The sequence below is a fragment of the Rhineura floridana genome, chromosome 4 (assembly GCF_030035675.1).
Source record: "Rhineura floridana isolate rRhiFlo1 chromosome 4, rRhiFlo1.hap2, whole genome shotgun sequence".
In the NCBI taxonomy this organism is placed as follows: domain Eukaryota; kingdom Metazoa; phylum Chordata; class Lepidosauria; order Squamata; family Rhineuridae; genus Rhineura; species Rhineura floridana.
This window is the reverse complement of record NC_084483.1, coordinates 187,858,997-187,884,372: the sequence shown is the minus strand read 5'-3', so window position 1 is coordinate 187,884,372 and position 25,376 is coordinate 187,858,997. Positions and strand designations below refer to the sequence as shown.

Genomic DNA, 25,376 nt, shown 5'->3' with positions numbered 1-25,376 from the left:
CTAATATATGCATTTTTGTACACATAACTTGTCTGGAGAAGTGCATCGCAAAATTTGGAGAAGTGCCAGTTAAGATGGATAGGTGCATTTTGATTGTGTATTGGTTGAAGAAGTTGCAAGGAGCTCGTTTCTCATTAAAATGCAAACAAAATCTAATTTCTCCCCCATTCCTAGGAGCGACCCATCTGATTTGCTTAGAAATAAGGCGTGGCCTAGATATGCCCTTAGAAGGCTCTGGCCCCTAAATGATCGCACAGATCTACAATTCCCACAGTTCTTCCATGACCATTCAAAGCAGTTTGAAGTTTATGGGAAAGATTTGTACCTAATTACATCTTCTGCAATGTAGCATCAGAACACAGGAATACAATCTCACCCAGATACAGAGGAAGCCAGACAATAATAAGCCAGACAGCAACAGCTAAAAAGGCTAAAAAGGCATCCACTAAAATAGAAATATAAAATGAAGAAACATTTTTTTAAAACAGATTTACTAGTAAGTTACTTAGTGTTTCCCCATCAAAACAAACATTCTGCATTATAATGATGTGAGTTTGGGGGTTGGGACAGATAATTTCTCTGAGTCCCCTTCCAGCCTCTGATTTGGAGACTTGTGCCTGGGGGTGGGAAACCCACTCTGCTGGTCAGATGAGTTTCTTTTGTTAATCTAATAGAGTGGCCAGGTGGGTTAATGGGTGTCTCAGGTGCCCATCAACTGGTGAATGGGCCAGGGAGATCCTTTTGTCATTGAAACTCTTCTGGAGAGCCTCCCCCCCCTCCTGGGGCCTAGGAGAGGCTTGTGTAGTTAGTTGTGTCTAAGAAAGGCTGGGAACTGGAGGCAGGCAGAGAGCAGAGCTTGGAAAAGTTACTTTTTTGAACTACAACTCCCATCAGCCCCAGCCAGCATGGCCACTGGATTGGGTTGATGGGAGTTGTAGTTCAAAAAAAGTAACTTTTCCAAGCTCTGGCAGAGAGAGACTGTCTCTCTGCACCATGGCTTTTGGGTGCCTCCTGTAACCCTAATGAAAAAGCTGGATATAGGACTGCTGATGCCTCGAACCCCTCCATCCTAAGCTCAGGTTGGAATGTGTGTAAATATATAAACCATATTTCATAAAGACACCATAGTCCCCGCTGTCCTTCTTCCCAAGGAAACCAAACCCTGGGCAAGCGCAGGGACCCCTGGAAATTTCGCCGCTCGGAGATTGGGGTGGACCACAACAATAATAAAGGACAGAACACCTTTACATATATCAGCAATATTGAAAGGGCAATTCATACGTTGCTCTGTGGCCCAGTAATATCACCATGACAGGATGACAACTTCACCAATTTCACAGGTGAATCTTCTGTGTTAGTGAACCCTCATATTTACCATTGGTATTTACCATATTTATTTGATTGTTTAAAAAAATGTTATGTGCCCCCTTTCAAATTCTGCTACAGCCTGCTGGTAATTATAGACTCTGGGAATGCATATTACTTCAGTTACTGTATCTTTGAAGCCAGCCAGCCTTGCTGTGTTTGGGGGCCCTCCTGACCATTCTGCTGAGTGGGACCCTTGAATTCTGCCCCAAAGTCCTCTCTTGGTGGCACCACCATCAACCAGAGTTAATATTTATTCATCCCCTGAAGTAAATGCAAGCTGTTTCCCATTGCAGGAATATTCTCAATATATATTTTCCACATAAATCTGATGAGGTAACAATATCTTAGCCAGTAGTACAGCATCAAAAAGTAATGTGTGAATCTCTCTTGGACAACAATTCTCATCTGTTTATGGAAGCCATAGCCCAATCCAAACATATTTTATCCAAATGGCCTGAAGGAATCGTTTTCAAAGTGTGTGCTCCAGTGAAGTCCTGGAATTCTCTAGAAGCTTATCAAAGAAACCTAATTAGAAAACAACCACAGGCAAGTAGCTCTGACAGGAGAGTGTGGGGTGTGTTCAAGGCACATTCTGAGTTCACAGAGGGCAACAGTGGGACTTTACAGGCCAGGCCAATGCCTCCAAGCATGTGTGCTCACCTAGAACATATCCCAGAATCCCCTGCAACAAGCTGGTGTTCCAGAGCAGGCATACCCAGCTACATCATTAGAGGAAATGATACAATGTTTGAAAAACAATGCTCTAGATAAATGAGTGTTATTTACACAGGCTTTACAAGGTACAAATCTGGGGAACAGACCGGGTTTCTGGATAACTGGATAACTAGATAATCAAGGATCAGACAATAGTAGTTCTGCTGCATTCTCATACACACAGCACAGCTTGAGTGAAATGCATGTTTAAATAAAACCCAGTTATCTCTTCCGCCTAAAATGAGAAGGTGCTAGGTGATGGATGACCTCAGTTTCAACTGTCCTTACACAAATGTTAACCATTTGTTTTGGGGACATGGATTCCAAGTAGGGTCTTCTTTGGTCTTTTGTCACATTCTTCCCTTGCAGTTTTCAGCGGTAGTAGATGCTGAAGGCATGGAGAATGTACAGCAGTGTGGTGATAAATGCAAAGAGCTGAAAAAGAAAAGGGAGGAAAAATGGAGTTTGGTATATAACATGTACTGTTTGGAGCTCCCAGCTTCCCTGAGTAACAGGAAATCCAAAGGAGTGTTTTCTTCTGAATAGGGATGGAAAGATCTGTCAATTTCAGTTCTCCACAGCAATTTGTGAAGTTTTTTAAATCCTCATGAAAATTTTCCAGCATTTTAGTGCAAATTTCTCTTAATAAACACATTCTTGTAGGCTGTCTTTACTAATCAGCCTTCGTCGGCCTGATGGATGACCTTTATCAGGAGAAGGACAGGGGGAGTGCAACCCTGTTATTCTTACTTTATCTCTCAGCGGGTTTTGATACCATTGACCATGGTATCCTTCTGGGCCGACTTGGTAAGATGGGTATGGGAGGAACTGTTTTACAGTGGTTCCGATCCTATCTCCAGGGTCGCTTTCAGAGAATAGCATTGGGTGACTGTCTTTCGGCCCCCTGGCAGTTGTGCTGTGGGGTGCCACGGGGTACCATCTTGTCCCCCATGCTGTTTAACATCTATATGAAGCCCTTGGGAGCAGTCATCAGGAGATTTGGGGAGAGGTGTCAGCAGTATGCTGATGATACCCAGCTCTGTTTCTCCATAACATCTGAATCAGGAGAGGCCGTGCAAGCCCTGGACTGCTGCCTGGATTTGGTGGTGGGCTGGATGAGGGCCAATAAACTGAGTCTGAATCCTATCAAGATGGAGGGGCTGTGGGTTGGTGGTTCCCGAGTTTGGATAATTGGTCAGTTGCCTGCTTTGGATGGGGTCGTACTCCCTCTGAAAGAGCAGGCCCGTAGTCTGGGGGTGCTTCTGGATCCATCTTTGTCACTAGAGGCCCAGGAGACCTCCGTGGCTAGGAGTGCCTTTCACCAGCTTCAGCTGGTAAGACCGCTGTGGCCATTTCTGGACTGAGATAGCCTGACCACTGTTGTCCATGCACTGGTAACCTCCAGGCTGGATTACTGTAATGCGCTCTATGTGGGGCTGCCCTTGAGGTTGGTCTGGAAGCTGCAGCTGGTGCAAAATGCGGCGGCGAGACTGCTCACTGGGGCAGGGTATCGCCAACATGTCACCCCGCTGCTGACAGAATTGCACTGGCTACCCTTTGCTACCAGGCCAAGCTCCAGGTTTTAGTTTTGGTGTACAAAGCCCTATACAGCTCGGGACCAGGATACCTGAAAGACCATCTTACCCCTTATATACCCAGTCGATCCCTGCACTCTGCAGGTGAGGGCCTCCTGCAGGTACCATCTTATCAGGAGGTTCATTCTGCACAATATAGGAAATGGACCTTAAGTGTGGTGGCACCTACCCTGTGGAATTCCCTCCCCTTGAATATTAGGCAGGCGCCATCTCTGTTATCTTTTCGGCAGGCGCCATCTCTGTTATCTTTTTGGCACCTTTTGAAGAATTTCCTCTTTCATCAAGCGTTTCAAGCTGAGACCTATCCTACTCTGTGTCTGTGTTAGAATTGGTTGTTAATATGTTTTTTTAATAATGTTTTAACCCTTTTAAAAAGATGTTTTTAAAGCTTTTTTAAAAAAATGTTTTTAACATTGTTTTGTTTTAATGTATTTTAAGATCTGTTTTTATGATGTTTTAAAGTGTTTTTAGTGTTTCTGTTTGCCGCCCTGGGCTCCTGCTGGAAGGAAGGGTGGGATATAAATCAGATAATAAATAAATAATAAATATAGATTAGATTATTTTTGCTCATATATTCATATGCCCCCTAACATCTGCATTTTTGTAATCATGTTGGGTGGTGAACTGCATTGCAAAATCTGAATAAGTGCAGGTTTCAAAGAATGGCTTTGTTTCAGTTCTCATAGTATTTCAGGAAGTGTGAATTTGATCGATTCAGCCTGAAATACAAATTGAGTTGAATTTCTCACCCATCCCTATTTCTGAGAAAAAGATATTGGAGAAACTTGGGGTATTTTTCTAATAGTTTATCTCTCAAATAGAATAGGTGGAAAGTGAGTAGTCAGACAGGCAGTGCTCATCCCAGAGCATCACCTGACTCCCTGTTAGGGGTGGGGGGAGAAATTTGATTCAGTTTGCATTTAAAGCTTATCAAATTTGCACTTTCTGAAACAATATCAGAATCGAAACACAGCCATCCTTCAAAATTTGCACTTATCTAAATTTTGTGATGTGGTTCTCCAACCAAAGAATATTTACAAAAATGCATATATTAGGGGAAAATGTGCACAAAATGTATATATTGGTATAAAAATGTATTATATTAGGTGAAATTGATTGCAAAAATGTGTGCGTTTGTCATAGCTGCATACAAAAATGCATTGATCATGAGAAATTCACACTAAAATGCCGAAGAATTTTCAAGAGGATTTTTTTAGAAAATAAACTAGCAAATTGCTGCAGAAATGTGGAGAACTGAATTTAAGATTAGAAAAATGAGAAACTGAGAGAACTGAAATGGACAGATCCTTCTATTCCTACCCCCTCTGCAGGAAAAGGCTGGTGTACCCTGGCAAGCTGACTAGATTCACCTCATTTATATATTTAATAAAATTTGTACACCACTTAATTGCCAAATCTCCCATCAGTTTACATAAAACATTAAGATTATCTATAAAAGTCAGAAGTTAAAAACAAATTGACCTAAAAACAATTCCAAATATAAACAAAATCAGTACTTAAATATAATTATGAAACAAGAAAATTACTTATTTCCTTGAACTATTAGATTTGCCAGCTTTACATATCTGGGTATGCTTACCTGAATAACAATGGGGAAATAAGTTTTATAAGCACGTGTCGGAAACAGTACAACAAAGGCATTTTACCTAATATCCAGAGCTTGGAAAAGTTACTTTTTTGAACTACAACTCACATCAGCCCAATCCAGTGGTCATGCTGGCTGGGGCTGCTGGGAGTTGTAGTTCAAAAAAGTAACTTTTCCAAGCTCTGCTAATATCAGTGTAAATGCTACCACACTGAAAAATATGTTCCTTACACGTGCAGAAAATACATTGCGTGTAAAAGTATCAGTTCTGCAGATCAAAGTGGTTAAAGAATCAAATCAAAAGTGGAAAGGATTAAACAGCACCCTGTGATGGCATCACTGGAAATGGAAATGGACTGCCTGCAAGTCAATCCTAACTTATGGCGACCCTAGGGTTTTCATGGTAAGTGGTATTCAGAGGTGGTTTACCATTGCCTTCCTCTGAGGCTGAGAGGCAGTGACTGGCCCAAGGTCACCCAGTGAGCTTCATGGCTGTGTGGGGATCCAAACTCTGGTCTCCCAAGTCGTAGTCCAACACTCTAACCAGGCTCTAACTGTAGCCTTTTTTAAGGTTCTTTGGTCCTCCAAAAGCTCATGAAGGGCATCCAGGGGCCTTAAGGGTCAGAAGGCATATCCCCAACACCATGGCAACCAGGCCACGAATCTCTTCTTCTAGTCTGAGGATGCTGCAAGCCCATTGGACACCATCCCACAACACAACACATGCCTTCCGGCTTCCCATTGGCTCTCCAGGCCTTGTCCCATAGGTGGCAAATTGTTGAGTCAGACCCATAAAGTCCCTCCAGCCTGGGGGCAGATCCCAGGTACACCCTACAGGGCAGAGCAACTTGCAGCTCTTTGCCAGTCAATCCCCAAACCTCAAAACTGCTACTTTTTCTTTCACCACATTCAAATCTGTCTTCACTGCCACCACATAGGAACATAGCTGCCTTATACTGAGTCACACCATTGGTCCATTTCGCTGAGTGTCATCTCGTCTGACTGGCAGCAGCTCTCCAAGGTTTCAGACCAAGATTTTTTCCCAGCCCTACCTGGAGATGCCGGAGACTGAACCTGGGGCCTTCTGCATGCAAAGCAGATGCTCTGCCACTGAGCTATGGCGCTTCCCCACCTCAGATCAAAATCCAAACAGCTAGGGACGTCACATCCCAGGAAAATGAATGTGACGTCCTTGGTCGGCCTTGATTGTTCATTAATTGTAGGTCACATGGAGCGAAAGAGTTCAGTAGCTTAGCAAACTTTACAAGTGGTAGCTATGGATCTTCATCTCTTATTCAACCTGTGTCAGTAAATGGGGAAAATGGCAATTGGCTACATTCTGGTGGCAAGGAGGTCCATGTCTTTGGGGCCACTCACTCTTCATTACAATTTAATGGGAGTAACCAAGTAGATGCAGTTAACAAATCTTGGCGCCACGCATTACCTGATTAGAATTAGATCAGGAAATTATGCCATTAAGCAAAAACAACCTATCAGAAGAACACTACATATTTATTACTTGAGCTAATCAGTGAAAAAAAGGATGTAATCTATTCTAATGTGATGAGATATAAACAGCAAGGCACAACAATTTGCCCTTTGAGTCTTGAGTTGTGTAAACTTTCCCGTGAATTCCTGTGGGTATCATCAAGACTCACTTCATTTTAATGGAATAACCCTTTGTTGCAGAAACATCTAGCTGTCTTCTACAGGCAATTATACAAGAAAATCAGACAGACTTTATAGCATACACACAGGTTGCATTTGCTCAATATGCTAAACTATGGTTTAGCGTTACAAGGATGGACCCATGTGAGCCTTGGGCTAGCACATTTCTCCCTCTGGTGCAGATACAATAGCAGAAACTTCTGCCTGCATCTTTGATTAACCACAGTATAGTATACATATAAGCCCTAACTATGGTTTAGTAAAACAAACCAGTTTCATGAACCATGGTTTAAAGATGATTTGTTTTCAGGAATCATAGTTAAGCCTAATTATAGTTTGTCTGGGATCAGATGTCATGATAACCTGTGGTTTATCTACAACAGAAGGGGAAGTATCTGAACTCTTCCTCAAGGCTGTGCTGAGGGGAGGAGTTCACAAGTTCATGACTAGGAAATGTAGGACTTAAGATCATAGGACGCTAGCTGCCTTATACCAAGTCAGACCATCGATCCATCTAGCTCAGTATTACCTACACTGAATGGCAGCGGCATTCTAGGGTTTCAGGCAGAAATCATCTCCCAGCCCTATCTGGAGATTAAACCTGGGAACTTCTGCATGCAAGGCAGATGCTCTGCCACCGAGCTACATCCCTTCCCCTCCTCTGCTATGCCGGTATCTTACTGTAGCTGCAGCATTGAGCTGATAGTAGAGGGGTGTAAATGCTTGTGGCGCCTCCGAACGGATCGTTGCATTAGCCTGCAGGACTGCAGCACTCATATAGAAAATGGCCGTGGCTCCATGATACAGACTATCCTGAAAAAGGAAAGCAACAGGTGTGTGCTTAGATCGGGGCCTTAAAACAAAGTGAGAAGTTGAATTCTGCAGTCTATGCTGCGTGCATTATGCAAATATAGAAAATATATTACTAGTCAAAAGAAACTAGGCTAGATGATGAAGCTTTGCCAAGATCACATCCCTGCCATACATTGAAAGCACTCTGATGCAGTTATATCTTCTCCCAGAGAATCCTGGGAACTGTAGCTCTATGAGGGGTCTCCTACTTACAACTAGTAGTGCTGCAAATTCTTGGGATTGGTTTCAGTTGATGCGGCCTGATCACGTAGACAAGGTGCTTGTGACGATGCAGCCAGCAACATGTCCTCCTGACCCTTGCCCTTCTTGGCTTATTAAAACTTGCCAAGGGAGTTTGACCGAATGGATCCAGGTTGTGGTCAACGCGTCATTGTGGGACACAGTGGTTCCAGCCACCCTGAAAGAGGCAGTGATCTGACTGCTCCTGAAAAAGCCCAACCTGGACCCATTGGTCTGCGACAATTACTGACCAGTCGCAAACACACCCTTCTTAGGGAAGGTGATTGAGAGGGTTGTGGCACAGCGATCACAAGTACTCTTGGATGAAACAGATTATCTTGATCCATTCGAGTCTGGGTTAGGGCCTGGTTATGGGACTGAATCGGCCTAGGTTGGCCTGATGGATGACCTTTATCAAGAGAAATACAGGGGGAGTGCAACCCTGTTACTCTTACTTGATCTCTCGGCAGCTTTTGATACTATTGAACATGGTATCTTTCTGAGCCAACTTAATGAGATGGGTTTCGGAGGCATTGTTTTACAGTGGCTCCGATTCTACCTCCAGGGTAGAATGGCATTTCAGAGAATGGCATTGGGTGACTGTCTTTTGGCCCCCTGGCAGTTGTGCTGTAGGGTGCCACAGGGTACCATCTTGTCCCCAATGCTGTTTAACATCTATATGAAGCCCTTGGGAGCGGTCATCAGGAGATTTGAGGCAAGGTGTCAGCAGTATGCTGATGATACCCAGCTCTATTTCTCTGTAACATCTGAATCGGAAGAGGCCGTGCAAGCCCTGGACTTGGTGGTGGGCTGGATGAGGCCCAATAAACTGAGTCTGAATCCTAGCAAAATGGAGGCACTGTGGGTTGGTGGTTCCCAAGTTCAGATAACTGGTCAGTTGCCTGCTTTGGATGGGGTCATACTCCCTCTGAAACAGCAGGTTTGGAATTGCTTTTTAATATGTTCCTAAACCTTTTTTAAAAAAAATGTTTTTAAAAAATAATTTAGAAGATGTTTTGAGAGCTTTTTTAAAAAACATTTTAAAGATGTTTTGTTTTAATGTATTTGAAAGTCTGTTTTTATGACGTTTTAAAGTGTTTTTAGTGCTTTCGTTTGCTGCCCTGAGCTCCTGCTGGGAGGAAGGGTGGGATATAAATCAGATAATATATAAATAATAAATATATACATATTCTAAATCTGTGTCTGTGTTCAAATTGCTTTTTAAGACATTTGTAAAGCTTTAAAAATATGTTTTAAAAGATGCTTTGTTTTAATATATTTTAAAGTCTGTTTTTAAGATGCTTTAGAATGCTTTCAGTGTTTTCTTTGCTGCCCTGGGCTCCTTCTGGGATGAAGGGCAGGATATAAATGTAACAAACAAACAAATAAATAAAGGACATAGAATAGACTGCATGTGATTTTCTCCTCTTACCAGGACTCTCCAGGAGCTGAAGTTTTTGTGGAAGCCAAACAGGTAGGACAGTAAAAGCATCAGGGAGATGACAAAGGAACTGACAGACACATACATGACCCATCCCTGCAGCAAAGGGAAATACACTGTGGTAGCTGCTACAAGGATCCAAACCCAGCAGCCAAAGATCTGTAAGGAGGAGAAAAATGAAGACACAATAATAAACATTGCTGGATCCATTTCATACCATATCAACTTGGTTGTGTTCTCTATAGATTTTAAGGCAGGGATGGGGATTCTGGACCTCCGGAAGGTGTTGAACTCCAACCCCCATCAGCCCCAGCCAACAAAGCCAATCATTGGCGATGACGGGAGTTGTAGTGTTAAACCAAGCTGAGTTCTGGAGAACATGATAGAGGTGCAGAGAAAGTGGGTAGAGAGGCCTTTTAGTATTAGAACCCAGGGCCATCCAATGAATCTGAACATTGGAAGGCTCAGGACAGTCATTAAAGAGTATTTCTTTGCCCAGTGCATAGTTAAACTATGGAATTCACTCCCACAAGAGATAGTGATGGCCACCAACTTGGATGGCTTTAAAAGAAAATTAGACATATTCATGGAGGATAAGTCTACCAATGGCTCCGAGACATGCTGACTATATTTTACCTCCACTGTTGAAGGCAGTATGCCTCTGAATATCAGTTGCTGGGAATCAGAAGTGAGGAGGCAGAGTGCTGTTGCTGTTGCACTCATGCCCCACTTGTAGGCTTCCCATGGGCATGTGATTGGCCACTTTGAGAACAGGATGCTGGACTAGATAGGCCTTTGGTCTAATCCACTAGGGATCTTGTGATTTTATGTAGTCCAGCAACATCTGGAGACTGAATCTAGCCTCCCATTCTGAGGCATTTCGACATCCATGTTCTATGGTAATGACACAGTGTTGCTCTCAGGGCATTCCAGAAAGTGTAGCCCACAGCAGTGGCAACTGGTGCATGTCAGTGCAGCAGTGGAATCCGCTCTGGGTTTTAGTCTGAACTTTCATGGAGCTACCCAAGGTGGATAGCACCTTCAACAGCTCCTTGAGAGTTTGGACTAAAACCTGAAGTGGATTCCACTGCCACACGGACATGGAGCTACCAGCCACCACTGGCCCACAAGAAACTGTGGCGAGAGCCTTACACCACTGTGAAGAGCATGGGGCTTTTAAAAAAAAGTTTAAGCAAGGGGGGGGAACAGAAAACCCCTGGCTACTTCGTGTAGGTGAGTCCGTCTGATAATTACAGAGAAATTCCTGCCCCTCATTATTTTTCAGGAGGGTTTCATTTGCCCCCACCTGCTCAACAAATTGTTCATTAAAACAACTCCTGAAATTTATAGCACAGCTCGGTAATCAACACATTCTTTAAGCATTGCATTGAAGTAATGCATCACCACAGTCCGTCATGTGAATGCAATTCCACATCTAAGTGCCTGCCAACCACTCCCTTTCGATTCCAAGTTCAGGTGTTCATCTAATCCATGTGATTGCCTTAACATTATTTATGCTTATTTTGACATTGGAATGTGTAAAGTAGCGTGCTCAATGTTCTGTGCTAGTGTAACAGTGAAAGGCGTATCCTGGACGAGTGCAGGAAGTGAGGCTGGAATGTGCAGCTCACAGTTGTGAAATCCAATCTCATTCTTCATAAGGTCAATGGCAGGTCAATGGCTTTATCACTTTCTAAGCAATCTTGAAATTAGGGTTTGCCCATCCATCAGACAGCAGCAAGAGAAAAATGATTTAAAAAAAAACAACAACTTTAATTAAAAAAAAAACTTTGCAAGCAAAATTCCTTAAAATCGCAATGTGCTTTCATCCAAAAACATGTTGTTAAGGCATTATACATGCTTTACAAATTATTTCTACAGATAATAAAAACCTGTTTATTGCAGAGCAGCTACAATAAGGGGAGAGCTGGCCCAAGGCTTTTTGGTATTGTAGGCAAAGTAAATATTCCAACACAGCACACAACATCCCACTATCACCTGCTTTATTTATTTATTTAACAAAATGGATACAGTATACCACTTGAAAGTAAAGACCTCTAAGCGGTTTACGATTCTAACCAGTATGTCAATAGCACAGGGATCACCAACCTTTTTGGGACCGGGGGGTACATTTCAAATTTTGAGAGAGTGCTGTGGGTGCCAATCACAAAATGGGTGCCAGGGGGGAGGGGCATAACACAAAATTAGAGGGAATAAAGTCATTGCTGCTTCTCCCCGCCCCACCCTTGACAATCTCATATTTACTACATGAAGCCAGCTATGCCCTGCTGGTCGTGATTGTCGAGATACAATTTTTAAAGGCACAAGAACCCTGTTTTCCCCAATGACAATCCTAAACCAAGGGCTAGGCTGCCATCCTGTACTCAATTACCTGGGAGTAAGCCCCATAAACACAAAGAGACTTATTTTTGAAGTAGACAGGTATATCTTTGTACTGTAATTTAACTATACAGTTAATTATTCATGAATTCCTGGGCCAGGCAAACTGGAGATTCCAAGAACTATTGGAAAATATTACAGAAGCAAAAGAAACTACTCTAAAGGGGAGGGGGAAACAGTAGCTCTATAGGAGCTCAGGGATTCCTACTGCCTGGTGTCCAAACCACTTGCTTATCAATCATAGCTCTGGCTTCACTCTTTGGTTAAAAACACTAACAGGCAGGAGCAGCCAGTCTGGCTCATTTCACAGAAATTGCTCAGAAGGATACCTGCACGTATTGCTTCCTAACTTTCTTTCTACGAGGGCTAGAGACTTACTTTTTAAATAAAAAAAAAAGCTCAGAGTCTGGGGGCCCTGTCTGCAAGCACCAATGATGGTGACATAGAACATTACCATAGAACATGGATGTCGAAATGCCTCAGAATGGGAGGCTAGACTCAGTCTCCAGATGTTGCTGGACTACATAAGATCACAAGATCCCTAGTGGATTAGACCAAAGGCCTATCTAGTCCAGCATCCTGTTCTCAAAGTGGCCAATCTTCATGGGTGACATGGTGCCCATGGGCACAGGGTTGGTGACCCCTGCAATAGCACATTTACAGCTCAGTCCTATGCATGTTTATGTATTTGTTCGATGGTCCTCACTCCCTGGTAAATGTTATTAGAACTACAGCCTATATTGATCAACATACAGTATTTTCATTTACACTTTTAGTTTTTTGTTCTTGATTGTGATTTTGACTTTTAGGAATATTATACAGAGTCAGCTGCCTTATATGGAGTCAGACCGTTGGTCCACCTAGCTCAGTATTGTCTATACAGACTAGCAGCAGCTTTCTAGGGTTTCAGACAGGGTTCTCTTCCAGAACCACCTGGAGATGCCAGGATTGAATCTGGGATCTTCTGCATGCAAAGCAGATGTCCTGCCACTGAGCTACAGCCCCTCCCCGCTTGCCCTATGAAGATCTGCTAAACAAAATAAAAATGGGCAGAGTCCTGAGAGCCACATAGAGAGGCCCATATAGGCTGCACAGAGCTGGCTTATTTATTTTATTATTATTTATTTATTAAATTTATATCCTGCTCTTCCTCCCAGCAGGAGCCCAGGGCGGCAAACAAAAACACTGAAAGCATTTGAAAACTTCTTAACAACAAAAGACTTTAAAAATATTAAAACAAAACATCTTAAAAAGCAATTCCAGCACAGACACAGGTTGGGATAAGGTCTCTACTTAAAAGGCTTGTTGAAAGAGGAAGGTCTTCAGTAGGAGCCGAAAACATAACAGAGATTGCGCCTGTCTAATATTTAAGGGGAGGGAATTCCAAAGTGTCAGTGCCACAACACTCCAGGTCCGCTTCCTATGTTATGTGGAATGGACCTCCTGATAAGATGGTATCTGCAGGACGCCCTCACCTGCAGAGCGCAGTGATCGGCTGGGCATATAAGACTCCTTGAGTTTGTTTATTTACAGCAGGGATGTTGCTGGCCTACAGCTTTCAACGTCCTTGGGTCATTGGCCACCTGAAGGGCCACAGCTTCCACACCTTTGATGTACTACATCGACATTTTATATACCACATTTCCACCTAAGAGCCAGTTCACAAACTAGAGATCCCGCTGATATCTTTAACAACCCCACAGCAACACACAAGGGAATGCTATCAGGCTACTTCCTCCAGGGCCAATGCACACACACACACACGCACACACACACATGCCTACGTAGAGTCCTGCTTGATCTAGTAGATGGAAGGGAGGGATGGGGAAGGGATTGGGTCAGATCGTCTTTTGCTATTTTCAGAAGGGTTCAATAAGATGAGCAAGCTCTCCAGGCTGCAACTGGGCTGAAGACTCCTTCGTGTCTCAGACAGCGAGCGGTGAAGCAGTGCTCCCACCAACCCACCCAGTTATTCAGATCAGAGCTGCCTGAATGAATGTTTCCTTAACTATCCAAGAGAATGGATGTACTCTCCACTCTGGGCAATTCCTAGATAATTGTGCCACAACCTGAGCCCTATTCTGTTGCTTACTTTGCAAAATCATGAATCCCGATCTACAGCCAACACATAAAGGACAAGTGTGCTTTCTCCACAAAACTGGCTTGAACCCACCTAGCTTCTATCTTTTTGCTACGTGAATGCCTCTTAACTGTGGATTCTTCAGCGGTGTGTTTTCACTCAGGCCTTGTTTCCAAGGCAACACATGCCTTCCAACTCTATGATCCTGATTCTTTTCACTGATTTTTTCCTGGACTCCACACTCACCCACCCTCTCCTTCTCTCAGCATTTTTCAAGGTCTCCACCCACAAGTCATTGAACTTGATAGGGAGGAATAGATGACAGTACAGCTATTTCTGTTGCTTGACAAACAGAAACTCATAAACAACTTGACTTTAAAAAAAACACTCTAAAACAACAAAGCTTCTTGTGACATCTTAAAGACTGGCACGTTTATTTATTATTTGTTCATCTTTAGGGTGTCACAAGACTCCTAGTTTTTGCTGCAAAAAACCCTAATACAGCTACTTCTCTGGGAACCCTTTTATTGTAGGTTGTCTTAGCATTTTCACCAACACCCAGAAGCAGTCATTAAAAGTAGATTAGGGAAATTTTCCTCGCAGATCGGCACAAAAATTGGTTTTGACTTAATAAGCTGCATTAATTTTGCTCATTGAATAAAGGCATCGTTTAATTTCTATGGGTGAAGAAACTTACAGCAGTTGTAAAGGACTGGAGGTGCTTGGAATGGCCCTCTCTGTAGCCACTTTGAGGCTGAAATCCTATATACATTTGCTTGGGAGTAAATCCTGTTGAGGTCAATGGTACTTACTTCTGAGTAGACATGCATAGGAGTGAGCTATTGATGGGTGGGGAATACATTTCTGTATATTCTTAGCAGAAGACAGCCATGTATAGCACTGATTGGCTGGTTCCCTATGATACTATCACGAAACCATGCCACTTCCCATTACAGCTTTGCCCTTCAAAAAGTTTCCTTAGACAAATAAATAATGCAATGGATGGATGGATATTATGGTTGCCAGGTCCATGGCCTGAGACTGATCCTGTATCTTTAGGAGAAGAGAAAGTCAGCCAAGTGCAGGTGTTCTTGCAACTCTGCAATGGAAAAAACCTGCACAACTTTTAAAGATACAACCTGGCAACCAAGAGGTCTTCTGTATCTTTAAAAGTTGTGGAGGGGGAAGGGAGAATTCCACCTTGTGGTTTTTTCCCATTACAGAGTCGCAAGAACACCTGCACTTGGCTGACCTTCTCTTCTCCTAAAGATACAGGATCAGTCTCAGGCCATGGACCTGGCAACCCTAATGGATTTTTTTTTAATGTTCATGTTTCTTTTTAGAAAGTTCATTTAAAAAAGAAATGGTGAACAACCGGGCTGAAGCATGGGGAAGAGGCAAGACAGAGGGCTAAGCCCCCTTCAGGATCACTGTGTGTCTGTCATTGCAGTTTGAAAGCCAGGAGGAAGCAGTATGGCTGCTGTAAGCTCTCTTTTTATGTCACATCTTTCTGTGCCCTTCCTAGGTTCTCTTTAGAAGTTTATTTGCGTTGCTGCTGCTACAGGATGAGGGCTGCTTGTACAAGAAGCAGGATGCAAACACAATATTCCAGTCATTAGTTCAATGGGGTTAATAGCATGTGCATGCTTAGGCCTTGCTTAATGCCAGATATTGAAGTTTTCATTCTCTGTTTGGTTGGAAATCTTACACAGTAAGTGGGCCTGCAAAAAATGTCACGGTATTTTCTCCTTCATAAAAGGAGCACTCATATCTAGGATTCCAGGCAGCTTGCGCTATCCTCTCTCAGCAGGGCGTTCCAGTTCTTCTAACCACATATTCTGTTTTTCTTCTCCAACTGAGCATGCTCAGCCCTCATTGGGCTGCTTTTTGCTTTTGGATTTTGTCCCCTTAGGGTGTTTTTGAAATATTTATGTACACATTTTTGCAAAGCAATTTCTCCAAATATAATGTATTTTTGTTTGTTTTATCTATCTATCTGTTTATTACATTTCTGTATCACCTTTTCCCTCCAAGGTGTGGGAGTGGTGTGCATGGTTCGTCCCTATCCATTTTATCCTCACAACAACCCTGTGAGGAAGGTTAGGCTGTCTCTCACAGTGACTGGCCCAAAATCACCCAGTCAGTTTCATGGTTGGCTGGCGATTCAGTTCTTCCAGGTCATAGTTCAACACTCTAACCACTTCCCACACTGGCTACATATATTTTCACTAATATATGCATTTTTGTACACATTAAAACAACAAACGTGTTTATATTTAGGGCATATTTCATCTCATTTGTGCAAGCTTTTCATTACAAACAGATGATGAATCCAGTAGTGTAGTGGCAAATTCAGAAGTGCAAGGACCCCTCATGTTAGTCATAGCTTTGCCCCCCCCCTTTTTTTTTTTTTGCTGCTGGGTTAAGAATGAGATCTTTTTAAACCTTCTCCCCCAACAACAGATATCCCTAGGAGCAATAAGCATGAAATGGGAGAGTCATAGCTGCTGAGAAGAGTCTTCTCAGTGGCTGACTCACTTCCTTTCACTCTGATTGGCTCCAATCAGCAGGAAAGGACAAGGAAGTGTGTTAGAAGACTCTTCTCAGTGGCTAACACACTCCCCTTTCATGCTGATTGTCTCATAGGATGATGGAGATATAGGGACCCTGCTGGGACACTGCTCTGAAAAGGTAAGGGGTCTAAGACACACACCCCAAGACCCTGGACGATTACACCTCTGGATGAATCATCCAGATCATTAATTCTACAATAAGAACCTGGCTACACAGGTGTCTGTGGATGTCAGTTCCTTCCTGCATACCTCCTTCAGCAGCCACTATAAATGGACACATATTTTGCAAAGGTGTTCCCAGAGTCCCACCCAGAGTTACCACTGCAATGCTGGCGGCGGGGGGGGGATATTTAACTTTGAACTTTTCATGCCCACTAACAGGTACATTTTATCTTCTACTTATTCAGACCCACTCCCATTGAGAGCTGATGAGGAAGGATCGCTTTCAAGAGAGGCACAGAACCACCCTTGTTGAGAAGCAATCAGACGGGTTCTGAAGGGTAGGGTAGGGTGGGGAGGGGAGAGTAAAAATAGGTTTGCTTAAAAAGAAACAACTTTGACTTAAATCCTAACTAGGCATCTGTGCACAGTAGTGTAAGTGGCAAATTCAGAAGTGTAGGGTCCTTTCATGATAATCACAGCTACACCCCCACACAGCCACACCCCTTCTAAAACTATACAACCTAATATTATAGAATAACCTGGCCAGGTTTGAATACTGCTTTTTGCTTCTCTATCCTTCTTAATGCCTCCTCTCACAACAGATGTCCTTAGGAGCCAATCAGCATGAAAAGCCAGTGTGTTAACTAATGAGAATAATCTTGATTGGCTCCAATCAGCAGAAAGGGACAAAGAAGCATGCTAGAAGACTCTTCTTAGTGGCTAACACATTTTCCTTTCATGCTGATTGGCTCATAGGATGCTGGAGATGTAGGGACCCTGCTGGCACCCTGCTTTTAAGAAAGTAAAGGGTCTCCCTGAGACCCTAGACGACTATTCCCTTGTCTGTGCAACGAAGAGCTGCTTTCATTCACAGATGGGACCAAGATCCAACCAGAGGTGGGGGCAAAAAGGTGAAGATAAATATTGCTGATTACCTCTTTTGACCGCAGCTATTGTGCCACCACTCATGCTGTTTCAGAGGCTTTACCAACCCTCCAGAGCAAATTGGGGGGGGGGGGTAGGGAACAACAGAGGAAAGGGGGAATTGGTGAAATGAACCTCCCCTCCTTCCACTGGTGGGAATGTCCTTCAGGTAGGATTCCACTCAGGGGATGCTCCCACCATCCAAGCCAATGAAATTATGGTCAGAACTTCACTGCTGTAGTCTTGAGACAGGGTTGTGTATGATTCCAAAAGCCTTTGTGTTTATGTGAATGGTTATTTTGTTTATAAAATGCACATTTTTAAAGAAAAATACTGTAGCCCACTGTATGAGAAGAGAAATACACAGACAGAGACCACGCTCCGTACATTTCAAGCACATGACTTCCCCCAAAGGATCCTGGGAACTGTAGCTTACTCCTCACAGAACTACAGTCTCCCCCACCCTTAACAACCAACAGCTCCCAGGATTCTTTGGGAAAGTCATGTGCTTGAAATGTATGGTAGGTGTAGTACACAGCGTCTTTTGGACTAAAAGCACAAAATACTGCAAGCTCACCTTGCACAATCCCCACTGACGTGTTGACGAAAGCTGCACAAGAGCAGCACTTTTCAGTGAGATTCTGTTGGACTTAACTTTCTCAATTGCACCCACCATATTCTATTGCAAAGCCAGCTAGACAACATAAGAACCCCACGAGCGCCCCTTGCTGGATCAGATTAGGCCAAAGGCCCATCTAGTCCGTGAACCAATTTCCTGAAGTGGACAGATACATGCCTCTGGGAAGCCCACAAGCAAGGCATGAGGCCCTCTCTGGCCGATGCTCCCCCCCACCTCCCAGCAACTGGTATTCAGGAATGACGTACTCCAAACATGGCTGCTGCACGGTGAATAGCCATTGATAAATGTGTGTCCTCCACTAATTTATCTAACCACCTTTTAAAGCCATCTATAAATCATCATACAATCATAATGCAGGAGGAAGTCTGAAAATCCATTCATCCAACCCTCTTTCTTGCAGTACGATCCTCCATGATGTGGCAAGACACAATCACCCCCCACATGTCCCAGCAGATTTACTGCCTTGGTCTACCCAATGGAGAGTTACTGCCTGTCAGTCAAACAATACTGAGCTAGATAGACCAATGACATAGGTCCCGTCCAGATGTCCTTTTTGTTGTGCAATCATGATCATTTGTGCTCATGATACTATCGGGGTGGTTAAATGCAATCCCGATATTAAGACTGTTAGCACCTGCAAGAGTTTCAGGGCAGATGTACTGCTTGATTTCCAATCAGTGCATGACCTGTAACTTCCTGCTAAAATCTTGTAACTTTTTACATCACAAATGTTCCAGTTTTATTTATTTGGACAAGGACCTGGGAGCCCAGGGTTCGAATCCCCACATAGCCATGAAGCTCACTGGGTGACCTTGGGTAAGTCACTGCCTCTCAGCCTCATGAAAATCCTATTCTTAGGGTCACCATAAGTCAGAAGGCAGTACATTTACATTTTTTTGTTGTGCTAAAGGGCAAGAGTGCCCCTCCAGACAGCAATCATGCAACATTGTTGGGGAATCATTGCAGAATAGCTAATAAAGTAAAATAAGGTGTGGATGGTCCAATATAAATCCACCACCAATGCACCATTATTGCCTGAATGGCATGTTGTAGAATACACATACAAAAAAGATCTGGAGGGACCCTCAGCATAAGACAGCTTCCTGTGTTCCTATTTTGATAGAAGCTTGTGATTTGGATTCCCCCCCTTTTTTGTATAATATTCCAAACAAAGAATTCAAGTCTTTTAGTGGGGCACCAAATTTTCGTGACCATTCTGATGTGAAAACTGCCCATTTTGCAAAATGTGAAAAGGTCAGTAGAGGAAGATAAACCCTACTTTCCAAGGCTTTGCCATTTTTTGTGCCTATCTTCAGCCAGTGTTCCTCTGATCTGCTGCTGCCTGTGTGCCATCTGTTTCACTGAAAATCCATTGCCTGCCACACTCCTTAATGGACATTCCAGAGCCATGAGGTAAGTAAGGTGCATCAGTCATGTCATATCCCAAGAGCAGTGGCTTTCCATTTCATAAATCAGTGGGTGTTTTTTCTTGCTAAGTCCTAATCATCAATGCCATTAGGTCATTTCTTCCAATTCGCTAAATTTGTAACCAAAGCAGCATTTGCTCAATAAGCCCTACCTTTGTAAAACACAAAGTCTGACAGTGTTGAAGTCCACACACCATAAACCTCAGTGGGAAGAACACAGCTGGGCTGCAGTGACTCAGTTGCTCTGCCTTGTTTTCCAAATCACGGACTACAACTACAATAGGCCAATGTCCAGAGCACACTGACTTGGAAGAAAACTCTTGGAATCAATAGATTAACCTCCAAATAAATGTGCATAAGAACATGTTTGGCGACGGATGATGGTGCGGTGGCATTTGGTCTTCTCCAAAAAGCTTTTGTACGTAAGCTGGCAGGACTCTGCCTCCAAAGGTGCAGCTACCTGGATCTCTCTGCTCCTCTCACCTGTACAAGTCAACCTTGCTTTCTCACTTGTGAAGCATTTGTTTCAGTTGCTTGGTACCAAATGCACGTCAACTGGAAATGAAACTTATACAGTCATTATGTTATTCTGTCTCTGGGTTTAACTCTTTGTAAGATAACTGACCAGAGAAAACCTTTCACGAGCAGAACACGTTGCTATATTCTCAGCCGCAATCAGCCTCCAGGAGAGGAATATTTAGGGATTGGAGAGGATCTAGGCTGGGCACCACAATGCACCGCTAATGGCTGCTGGATTACCTTTGCTCTCCTAGGCAGACTGCTGTTGTACGAGTCCAGCATGGCCAGTGGATATTTCATCAATAGCAGCAATGGTTAAGAATGGTTTGGGGAAGGGCTGTAGCTCAGTGATAGAGCATCTTCCATGCATGGAGAAGGTCCCAAGTTCAATCCCTGGCATCTCCAGGTGGGGCGGGGAGAGACTCCTGCCTGAAACCCTGGAGATCGGCTTCCGGTCGGTGTAGACAGTACTGAGCTAGATGGACCAAGGGTCCGACTTGGTGTAAGGCCGCTTCCTCTGTTCCTAAGAGGTGGTCTCTTGGTCATTAGGAATTTCTCTGTGTTTTTGAGTGAGATAACCGTGGGGAGTTGGAAGTGACATCTTCCAGTTAAGAAAATGGATGAAGGGGGGGAATGAGAGAGAGAGAACACAGCTGGCAGTTCCACACAGCCAGACAAAGTTGAGAGTTTCTAGCTAACGTTAGCTAAACGCGGAGGTGCATCCTTGGGGGACACGCAAGTTGCTCTTTGGAGATCAGTCTTGTAGGAATGCTGTCCATGTATATCTGCCAGATTATATGTGGATGTTCTTCCTGCTCTGTTGTGCCATTTGTTGTTGCTGTTATATTTACTGTTTCTTCTATTCACCATTTTATCATAATGTTTTAAGCCACCCTGGGGTTTCAACGGAAGGAAGGAGGAAGGAAGGAAGGAAGGGTTACAAGAGCACTTTCAAGGGCCTGCTTTACATGCAGGAGGGACTCAGATCCAATCCCCAGTTTCTCCACGTAAGGGAGCCAGGTAGCTGGTGATAGCAAATACCTCTTCCCACAATCTAGCAGAGCTGCTGTCAGCCAGAGAAGGCTGCACTAAGCTAGATGGACCAATGGTGTGAGTTTCAGACTTTCATACGTTCAGGTCTCCAGTGTTATCTTCTCTTACCCGGAAAGGCCCAAACCTGTTGCTCTGCCTCAACATAAGCAAGTGGGGAGGATGCAACGGTACCAGAACTGGTACTGAAACCACTATGCATAACTGCTATACTTGTTGAACTTCTTCCTAATGAAGAGGACAGGAGGCATACTGACAAGGTACCACATTCTACAGCTGGTGGAAGCTCTATGTACACTGAGCCCAACTGGCTCTCCTCTGCCTAACTTCTGCCATCAGTGCCTTGCACTCTCAGTCCCACCTGTGTCATTTCCAGGGAGTTGCAGTTCTCTAATATCCTTCGCAAAGGATCTCTTCTCCTGAGTCTCCATCCTTTTCAAATGCCCCATTTTGGGAATCTTTGCCACCCAGGATTTAGACAACAGATTGCAACTTCAACATTGCTTGTTAAACCGGAAGAGATGGTCCCACTGAAAGCAACGGTGATGCAGATAGACGGCATCAGCAATGAAATGGGCACTCTGGGGCACATTCAGATACATAACAGCTTTACACTTGCAGTTCCTGATCCAGTAAGAGACACGTGTGAAAGCCTATTTATGTATGTATGTGTGTGTGTGTGTGTGTGTGTGTGTGATCTATATGCACATGTGTGTGTCAACCTGAATATGCCATGTATAGGAATATAGGAACCTGTCTTATATTGAGTCAGATCATTGAGGTCCATCTAGTTCAGTACTGTCTGCACTGACTGGCAGCAACTCTGCAGGGGTTCAGGCAGGGCTGTCTCCCAGCCGCACCTGGAGACACCAGGGACTGAACCTGGAACCTTCTGCATGCAAGGCAGAAGCACTACCACTGAGCTACAGCCCCTTCCCTGCAAGTGCCAGAGGACTCCCTATTATGTGTAAATGCTGTGGAGAATATAGTGCGCAAAGTGCTTCTTTGTTAAATAGAACTAAATAAATAAATAAAACTAAAAGAACTATAATAAAAGGAAGGCAGTCGACTTACCAGCTCTGGCAGAATAAAGGCATATGGTATTGTTCTAAAAACGTCCAGTCCAGAAGGAATATTTTCAGGTGTCGAGCAGCCAGAAGTTGGTCCTGAATTTTTGGGATCCATTTCTGTACGGTCTAAATAGCTGTAGTCAGTACAGCTCCGCTACACTTGGTTATCTCTGCAACGCTGCTGGCATGCAAAGCTTAAAATAGTATCCATCGACACACCCATGTGGACGTCAAAGGTGGAACCAGTTCCAGCTTGGCAGGTAGCTCCACTCATCACCACATCATCTATTCTAAAGTTAATAAAGCCCATCAGAAAGAGCTCAGAGATCAAATGTCAGAGTGAGAGAGAGAGAGAGAGAGAGAGAGAGAGAAGACACACCCACATTTCAGGTGCAAGTCTCTATGCTTTTGCATTCCAAGGCTCCCCATGAGAGCCATTTTACTTGGGTAGGGGCCTTTTTAAGCTCAGTCCATTTCTACTAAGTGATGGTAACAGAGAGAAATCTTTAAAAATCTGTTTGCTGTCGATTCTGAAAAACTGCAAACTATAGAAAACTTTTTTTAAAAAAAAGCAATAGTTTTGTGTGACAAAATGATCACACAATTTTATATTTTTTTGAATCTGCTTTGTACACTATTGAAGGCTGGCAAAAGAAGGTAACTTGGTCACCACCCCAGGCCGCAGAAAGGATCAGCTGGTGAGAGTAGGATGCCACCTTCCTATGGTCTGCAGAGGCACTAAACAAGAATTCCTCTACAGAGCAACCCATCTAAGGCACAAACCTGTAACCAGGTGCCCAAGGGTGGGAGGAGGACAGCAGGGGTTAGGAGAGGAAGAAAGGAAGAGCTGTTCCAGCAAGTTCTGTCCTTTTTCCTTGTTGTTCCACTTGCTGCTGCTGCTGTTGTGAGATCAGCTCAGGGAGGTTAGAAGTGATATGACTACAGCAGGGGTTCCCAAACTATGGTCCATGAGCTTCATTCAGGTTGTCCGCGGCATGTCCACATTAAATATTCATCTTGATTTCAAATTGTATTTTTGTTGCTCCTTTTAGTTCTTATATTGCATTTTATTGTCTTGCCATTTTAATTCCATGGAACGCAAATTGTAATACAATAAGTAAGATGTAAATGTACTGCCTCCAAGTCAATTCCAACTTATGGTGACCCTATGAATAGGGTTTTCATGAGGCTGAGAGGCAGTGACTGGCCCAAGGTAACCCAGTGAGCTTCATGGCTATGTGGGGATTCGAACCCTGGTCTCCCAGGTCGTAGTCCAGCACCTTAACCACTACACCACACTGGCTCGTAATACAATAAAAAACATTATTAGACTCAGTCTGTCTGCATAACCCTTCCCTACACCACCAACTGCTTAATGTACTGCATTTGAACACAGCATCTCTCTGGAGGTCACCAGACAGAATTGGGTGGCTGAAGGGAATTCCATCAGAATGTTGGGGAAACACTATGTTCAATGTGCAAGCCCTGGATTGCTGCCTGGACTTGGTGGTGGGCTGGATGAGGGCCAATAAACTGAGTCTGAATCCTAGCAAGATGGAGGGGCTGTGGGTTGCTGGTTCCCGAGTTCGGATAATTGGTCAGTTGCCTGCTTTGGATGGGGTCAAACTCCCCCTGAAAGAGCAGGCCCGTAGCCTGGGGGTACTCCTGGATCCATCTTTGTCGCTAGAGGCCCAGGTGACCTCAGTAGCTACGAGTGCCTTTTACCAGCTTCAGCTGGTGAGACAGCTGCGGCCGTTTCTGGACCAGGATAGCCTGACCACTGTTGTCCATGCACTGGTAACCTCCAGGCTGGATTACTGTAATGCGCTCTATGTGGGGCTGCCCTTGAGGTTGGTCCAGAAGCTGCAGCTGGTGCAAAATGCAGTGGCGAGACTGCTCACTGGGGCAGGGTATCGCCAACATGTCACCCCACTGCTGAAAGAATTGCACTGGCTGCCCATTTGTTACCGGGCCAAGTTCAAGGTTCTAGTTTTGGTGTACAAAGCCCTATACAGCTCGGGACCAGGATACCTGAAAGACCGTCTTACCCCTTATATACCCAGCTGATCACTGTGCTCTGCAGGTGAGGGCCTCCTGCAGATACCATCTTATCAGGAGGTTCGTTCTGCACAATATAGGAAATGGACCTTTAGGGTGGCAGCACCTACCCTGTGGAATTCCCTCCCTTTGAATATTAGGCAGGCGCTGCTATCTTTTCGACGCCTTTTGAAGACTTTCCTCTTTCAACAAGCCTTTTAAGTTGAGACCTATCCCAGTCTGCGTCTGTGTTAGAATTGCTTAATATGTTTTTTTAATGTTTTTAACCCTTCTTTAAAGTTGTTTTTTTAAAATATTTTTAACGCTGTTTTGTTTTAATGTATTTTAAGATCTGTTTTTATGATGTTTTAAAGTGTTTTTAGCGCTTTGCCCTGAGCTCCTGCTGGGAGGAAGGGCGGGATACAAATTAAGTAATAAATAAAATAAATAAATAAATAATGCGCATGGTACATGCAAGTTTGTTACATCCTTCCCAGAGGAAGGGGCACACAAACCTGACACAGCATTCACTGCAGAATGGAATAATTAAACTGCCCTCTGTCTCCCTTCCTCTGCTCCTAGAGCAGGGATAGCAATGATCTGTCACTTTCCATTCTCCCAGTTTCTCACTTTTCTCATCTTCAATTTGTTTCTCCACATTGCTGCAACAATTTGCAATTAAAAAAAAAAATTCTCATGAAAACTCAATATTTTAGTGCACATTTCTCCTAACAAATACATTTATGCAGTTTTGACTGACACATCTTTGACAGCAATTTATCTTAATATAATGCATTTTTGTAGGTTATTTTCCCCAATATAGTCATCTTGTGCACACTTTCCCTTAATGTGTGCTTTTTTAAAATGTTGTTTGGTTGGAGAACTGCATTGCAAAATTCAGCTAAGTGAGAATTTCAAAGATGACTGTGTAATTCTCATATTGTTTTGGAAAGTGCAAATGTGATAAATTTGGCTTTAAATGTGAACTGAATCGAATTTCTTCCCCATCC

General features: G+C 43.6%; 1 protein-coding gene across 2 annotated transcripts; it reads right to left on the bottom strand.

Annotated features, from left to right (window-relative positions):
• Positions 1-932: 932 nt before the first annotated feature.
• On the bottom strand, positions 933-22,520 carry LOC133384520 (MAL-like protein). Of its 2 annotated transcripts, none has more exons than XM_061626468.1 (4): positions 22,334-22,520; positions 9,476-9,643; positions 7,633-7,764; positions 933-2,517 (listed from the first exon to the last, which is right to left on the bottom strand). In XM_061626468.1, exons 1-4 carry the CDS (start codon positions 22,442-22,444, stop codon positions 2,455-2,457), a joined length of 474 nt encoding a protein of 157 aa, XP_061482452.1. In that variant the 5' UTR covers positions 22,445-22,520; the 3' UTR covers positions 933-2,454. The 2 variants fall into 2 exon arrangements, with proteins under 2 accessions (XP_061482452.1, XP_061482453.1); XM_061626469.1 differs by lacking the exon at positions 22,334-22,520 and adding an exon at positions 19,543-19,562 and having other exon boundaries at positions 934-2,517.
• Positions 22,521-25,376: the final 2,856 nt, after the last annotated feature.